This window comes from Diadema setosum, chromosome 19 (assembly GCF_964275005.1).
Source record: "Diadema setosum chromosome 19, eeDiaSeto1, whole genome shotgun sequence".
Taxonomy (NCBI): domain Eukaryota; kingdom Metazoa; phylum Echinodermata; class Echinoidea; order Diadematoida; family Diadematidae; genus Diadema; species Diadema setosum.
In genome coordinates, this window is record NC_092703.1 from 19,558,756 (window position 1) to 19,566,068 (window position 7,313).

The following is a 7,313-nucleotide window of genomic DNA, read 5'->3' on the forward strand; positions in this document are numbered from 1 at the left end:
ATGTGGATTGAATGAATGCAGCAATAATAATACAACACATCAGCAAGAGTTTAAGGAAAATTGGACCAACCGTTAAAAAGTTATGAATTTTTGAAGTTTCTGCTCAGTCACTGCTGGATGAGAAGACTACCACAGCTTGTGATGTCACATGCGTACAACGATATGAAGAAAACATAAAGAAAATTCAACATATTTTCACTTTTCTCGCGCTTTAAAAAAAAAAAGTTAAATTTTGTGAAATTCTCTTTATATTTTCCTTATAGCGTTGTACGCATGTGACGTCATTCACTGTACATGTAGTAGTCTTCTCATCCAGCAGCGACGGTGCAGATACTTTAAAAATTCATAACTTTTGAACGCACTGTCCGATTTCCCCAAACTTTCACTGATGTGTTCTACTAATATTGCTGCATTCACTCAATCCACATGTATATGAAGGTGGACTTGTCCTTTAAGAATCCGAAACTGACAGAATTTCCTCTCTACAAATAAAATGTCTCCAAAATGAAGTCAGTACAATTTAAAGAAGATATATATGGCCTATGAAACGTAATGCTAGACACCTTTTTTTTTTTTTTTTTCCTGGCAGACGATCTTAAAGAATATGTCATAAACGTGATTTTCCTTTTTTAAAGTCATCTTATGACTTTAGTGGCAGCATAGGAGAGCCCTGGTAAAATGAGTTTTACACACCCCAGTTATAGGTTGCGGATCTACATGTATTTACTAGGGACACGGATGGAAGCCCCCCTCCCCCCTTTGGTGTTTCAATTTTAGAGTTCGATGATAATGATTTGTGAGAACGGTTGTACTGAGGATTACGTGAAAAGTAAAGACAAATCAAAAGATTGAGAGATGAAAAGTTTCACCGGGAACTGACCGCCGGATGATCGAGATATTTTTTTCTATCTTTCATACTAAATAAGTCCTTACCATGTGTTATGTTATCTTCTGGTTTATTACAAACGCTGGTGTCGTACAAAAAAAAAAATAAACAAAACAACAACAACAACAACAAAAACGGGTCGGGTCAAACCAAGGATATTCACTCCTTATCAGCAGCCATTTCAGAACTCCTCAAGAACAGCTGAAATAAAAAAAGCAACCACAAACAAATCTAGGAAGGACGCATGATTTCATCTTGCAGACGTTTGAATGTCAGTATCGTAAGGATCATTCTAGCGGCTACGATATTTCTATCCCGTTGACATCTCAAATGAATATTGTGATATATCTTGATTCGAGATGAGGTTTCACCACGCTAGTCTACATCTGAACACAAAGCACACGAGAAAGTTTTTTTTTCTTCTTCTCCCAGCCACATGCTACGGGGAACTGGAAGCAGCATGCTGCGTGTCTGCTCTCCCAAATACGAAAAGGGGTGTAACTAATACCCCTACCACTCCCGCCGACGCCCAGGGCGGCCCGGCTAGGGTGACTCCACTGGAGCAGCACATGCTTCGCGGAAGCTTTTCATATTCAAGAGCTGCAGTTCACTCTCCTCATCTCTTCTCGCTGCTCTAATAGAGAGCAACATTACCCAATAATATAGTCTTGACAATTTAAATTCATCCCTCCTCCCATGCTCCTACTGCCCCCATCCACGTAAAACAAGAAGGAAACATTGTAAATAGGGAACAGTTTGAACTCAGGACTAGGTTGCCATGGACTGGGGAAATGTGTACCCTCTTTAAGAAGTCTGAAAGGGGTAGACTAGGAATTCCATTCTACCTCTCCTGCCATATTTGATATCATGAAATTCCCACAAGGTGCTGGAAAAGACTGGTAGACCACTACAAACTGGCTGTTCCCCACAAAAGTGTTTTTTCCTCCGGTGAAGTAGTATAGAGAACTCTTTAGAAGGTGTACTCTCGTGGAACGAATGAAGGTATTCACACTTACAATGCCTGCCCATTACAAATGCAACTTTATAACACGAGCCAATCGCCCAGTAAAATGGGGGGGGGGGGGGGGGGGCTGGCTGCCTTTCACTATCTCAAAATATTTAAAGTTGATACATTACTTAAATCTTACGATATGTTGTTTTTTTCCATCGACCAAGCTTGTTCACACTGATAATCAGCATTAAATTCGACGCTAACGTGTATATTGTGTGAAACAATAATGGTCATCTGTTTCATTAGGGAACAGTGTGTGTTCCTACACCACCTACCTGTTCCTACTTTTCTCTTCAGACAATTTTACATGAATTACGTGTGCGACTTTTCGGTGGGTGTACATGTATCATGACGTAAAAATTCTTTCCTCAATCCCGAAAAAGACATTTGGTTGAACATTGTGAATAGAGTGGGTGTCATATTCAGGTACAGAGAGATTAATCGAAACACTGAAAAAGTACGAAGGAATAATGAATTGAATATCGCAAACAGTTTGGTTCACCACAGCCTAAAGTAACAATTTAGGTAACTGCATTATGTCACAGATTATACCACGATATAGATACCAAGTTCAAGCTTTATAGCATGAAGACCTTTCCATCTCACTCGACTTGGAGACAGCTATCTTGACCGTTAAATGCAGGTCATCACACAAAAAACGTTTTGATATCACCGTTACGAGATGAATCTTAATCTCTCATATTAATACGACAAGTGAGGAAATATCCTCCCAGAATTTTCGGAGGTAAAATGTTTACCATAATCAGATAAATGTTTGACCACAAGGACGGTTAATTCTCGAAAACTACAGACTATCATACTATCACTGTACTGTGACTTACTTTGTAAATGGTAGGTCTACATGCAAAATTGTAATGCAAAAAAGTACTGGCACTGCTGACAATGATAATCGCTTTTCAATTATCAAGATTTTCTTGATGAAGGAGGATTATAGAAAACAACTCACAATGGCGACAAATTCCCATTGATAGTTCTTCCCGTTATCCGAGCTCAACTCAAATCATTTACGCCATTGATGCGAGAACCCCTCGACAGACAGTTTATAACGATTCACCTTGGAGTAAACTGGAAGACAAAATTAAGGTTTATTTGAATACATTACATTACACTTATGCCATACCTGTATCACACTTGTACAGAGTCACGTCAACTACATACTTCGATTTCATCTTCAGATTAATTGCTCTCTTTTCCACGTGTACGGAACAGTGTACATGTATTTATATATTCGGGTTATTTCTTTAGTCTTTAATCTGAGAAGAATTAATAATGCCCGCATGCAAGTACCCTGGGTAACACTGTGTGCCCTGAGTCCTCACGGGATGGCAAGGAGTTACAGACACTGTTTGTGCTTTTCACTCACTGCGATACAGTTTATGACAGGTGGTTATAGTTCACAAATGAATAAAGCAATATGTATACTTACGGTTTACACGACATTTTCTTACAAATAATGTGTAATTTAACATAAGTTTCCATTCAATAAAGTTCACTCTTGAATCAATCAAACGGATTTCATGATTTTTCTACAAATCGGCCATACATGTAACAAGTTTTTGTGGTAGTATACACATTCACTGCTTTCCACCAATTCCAAATATGCACCTGACTCAATACAACGTATCTAGTTAACGTGGGATGCTATCGTGGGCTCAGTTCCGGCTGATGAACTCTGGGAGGTCAGACGAATGAGCCAGTTAATAAGAGCCAAAAATATTTGCTCACGGATATGGATTCGACAGCGATGTACATCAACATACAATGTAGTTACATGTCTATGAGATCGCTGCGTTGGTTCCTTAGCAATTCATAGAAGATTGCGGCACCCATTAGACGATGCCGTTTAACGCTATACAGCGGTCTCGTCACCGTTTCGCTTTCGCGCTAGTTCCGCCTCTTTATCTTCGCCAAGTGGTGGACAGCAGAGAAGTCCGGGAGCAATCCTCTCGATGAATCTCCTCCAAGAGCGCACGGTCTTGGTGGACATGATCCACATACCACTGGTTATTCCCACAACGAGTGACATGAATATTTTCATCATAAATACTTCAATGTTTGGAGCCGCTTCGCCTTTCATCCACATAATCCTGTTCGAATGCTCATAGAAGAAACACGCAACGACTATGGTGGCTGGCACGGTGTAGAGAACAGAGAAGAGCCCGATTCTCACCATCAAGCGCTCCAACTTGTCCGTCTTCGTACCGTCGTTCTTCATCACGGAGCGAATTTTGAACAGCGAGATGAAGCCGCCTAGAAGAAATAATGTTCCGATTGCGAGGTAGGTGAACAACGGTGCGATGACGAAACCAGTTAGGGCTTCGAGGCTGGAGTTACCCACATAGCACATCCCTGTGAGTTCATCGGCGTCGACCACGCGCATGACAAGAATAATGACAGTTTTGACGAAGGGGATTCCCCAGGCCGCTACGTGGAAATACGTGCTATTCATTTGAATTGCTTCATGTCCCCACTTCAAGCCCGCAGCCAGGAACCATGTAAAGGTCAGAATCACCCACCAAATCGAGCTGGCCATGCCGAAGAAGTAGAGAATGAGGAATGTGACGGCGCAGCCGGTGTTTTCGAGTCCCTCTTGGATCAGGAATTCAGCCACTCCGTCGTCGTCGCATGCGATGACGTCACGGCCAGCGATCAATCTGACGATGTACGCGATACTGTAGACATTATAGCAGATGGACAGAAAGATGATGGGTCGCTCAGGGTATCGAAACCGGACGGTGTCCACAGCAAACGTTAAGACGGTCATTGCCGTGGTAAGAAAACATAGACCAGCCCAGATGGCCATCCATATCTCCGTGAACCGTTTTTCGTTCACAGCGAAGAGGAAATCGGCTTCGCAAAGAAGTGCGCACTCCTCGTAACGTTTTACAAAGTGCCATTTATGTGGTTCCTGGTGATGTTGGCAGTCTGGCTCTCCGGGCTGAATCGGTGCGATGGCGGTCACTGGGCCATCTCCAGCATCGCCACTGGTGTCACTAGCCTCTTCGTGAGGAGGTTCCATACACAGCTGCGTCTCCTCGTCCTGAGGAAACTTTGAGCAGTTCAACGACTCCGGCCAGTTGTATCCAAAACTTTTCAAAACGGGCTCACAGTCCTTTTTGACACGTTCGCAAAGCGGTCTGCAGGCACTGACAGGAAAAGGAATTTTCTCTGTGCATAGTGGCACATAGGCTGAACAGAGAAAGAAAGAGAGTTTGGGATGACAACCGTATTGAATGAGTGGAGTAAATGTCTGAAACTGGAGCTCAGCATCTTTTTGAAGTTCGTGTCCCAAAAGGTTCGGCATTTGAGTGTGATTGTATCCAAGACCCTGGCACTTCTTTATGGTAATCGCTTCACATTTTGGCTGAGGATTGAAATCACCAAAGTCAAGATTATCATTAAAATCGAGACTAGCCTGAGCTAATCCACATGGTAACAACATCAACAGAAGCAGGACTTGAAAACGTACATATACCGCGAGACTGGGCCTATGAATATGCGTTGTAACTTCGCTCATTTTGAGACACGTGTGACGAAGTAGGCGTAACATAAAATAGCGTCCAGGGTTATACACGCAAAAATTTGACTGAAAGTTAGCATCCATACCCGCACAAAATACAGCGGGCAGCTCAAATTTCACAGTATACGATCAAGGACAACCACTTAAAATAATAGTGTCGATAGGAGTCTGTTGATAATGATGACTAGATTTCCCTTTCTTCAAATGTTGTCTTCAAAGGGCTGCCTACGTGCGCAATGTTTTCAACTAACAGTGTACCAAGAAATGTTGTTTTAACACCACCTTTCAACCCTGAGGTGAGGCTGTTTCCTTATCTGTTTTGCTCTGCCTTCGCAAAGGCTCCAGCTGCAGTCCAACGCTCCAAGTCACGCCTTTCGAAGGCTATACCACATAATTAACTCCACATTTTTGTCGGATTTAGGGTCCCGGAGCAGTGGCACCAGCTGACACGGGCCGAGTTCGAGTAAAGCACACTTATTTCCAACGTAATCCGTGAGGGGCGAGCAGACGGCTGGTTCTCTGGTGATGGAAGTTCAAACCCTCGAAGACAATCCCTTGGTAATCATAGTCTTCTCAAATGTAAGCACCCAATCATGTATGTCCCTTATGTAGGTTCTGGCTGTTCAAATTCATGTAACGAATACGCCCAAGTCAATTTCGGACTAATCACCCCGTGATGGTACGAAACTCGTGTAGGGGAGGTAGACGACCCCGGTCCTCTCATCAGCACAGACCCCGTGCGACTAGCGGTAATAGCACTGTTCTCCTCGCCCGAGATCCCGGCACAATGAGTGCACGTGTAGACCTTTGCTCTCTTCGCTGCTCACTCTACCAACCCGCTTTTGTCCCCAAAACACATTTCCGCAGTCGAGTATCAACAGACTCGGCGATAAGCGATAGATCTGTGTTAGCTCTTTGGTATCTTAAGTTATTATTAATCCATCTCAGGCCTTTGCGAAGTATCTGTTTCTGGATGCTATGGTTTATTAATAATCCAAGACTCGCACAGGCACATATTGGTTCAGACTTCGCGTTTGTTGAGCTGTGTGAAATGAATTGTGTGGGTCCAGGGTAGTGCGGGATACAATGGAAGAACACATTTGCTCTTGTTTTCTGTGACATGCAACTATCACCACAGTCTCGCAGTGCAAATCGATGACTATTGACATAACACGTGGTGCGTATCACAAATTCTGAATCCGTTCTCTCGCGCTCTCACTCCTCTGAAAACTCAAGCGACGACCAGTGTGGCAGAACAAAATCCAAGGATAACGCTCCGTGGAATGTCACATTGCCTCAAAATCCTGGCTTTAAAGGCAAGCTCGAAGAAGTGTCTGGGCTAACCGGGGGCTCAGAAATACTCTTTTTGCCAAATGCAGCTACGAGTTGAGCTTACAGTAGTTCTGTATTTTGTTCTGTGAGTCTTGTCCTGTATGCGATGTTTGTTGGTAGAAGGGAGGCGAATCTTGGCTCTATCATGATTCACTCTGCCTGAAGAGAACATCACAAAAGCAATAATTTTCCAGTAAAGTGCCTAGTAGTTGACGTCTGGGTTGCCTCCCACCGCTCTGTATCAGCTCCCGTCAAAAAGTGAGCAGAAGGGAGCGCATTGTTTTGCTATGCACGAAGCCACGCCCATAGAACACTGACCGGTTAATCCGTGATTGGCAGTCTTCCCAGGGGCGTGCGTTCATTGGCTGAATAGATTGCCCCTAGTTTTCCTGCTATTTCCATTCTGCGGATGCTACGAAGCGGAGGGGGCTCGGCGTAGAATTTACGCATGGGTTCGTTCAGCAGGAGAACCAGTGTGTGACGTGAGCACCACTTGATGTATTAAAAATCAAATCGATCTTGCAAGTCACCCCTCGGTCGCT

At 43.4% G+C, this 7,313-nt stretch overlaps 1 protein-coding gene across 1 annotated transcript; it reads right to left on the bottom strand.

Moving 5' to 3' along the window:
* Window positions 1-3,768: 3,768 nt before the first annotated feature.
* On the bottom strand, window positions 3,769-5,469 carry LOC140242807 (frizzled-4-like). The gene has a single exon (XM_072322563.1). The coding sequence runs from the start codon at window positions 5,467-5,469 to the stop codon at window positions 3,769-3,771; it is 1,701 nt and encodes a 566-aa protein (XP_072178664.1).
* Window positions 5,470-7,313: the final 1,844 nt, after the last annotated feature.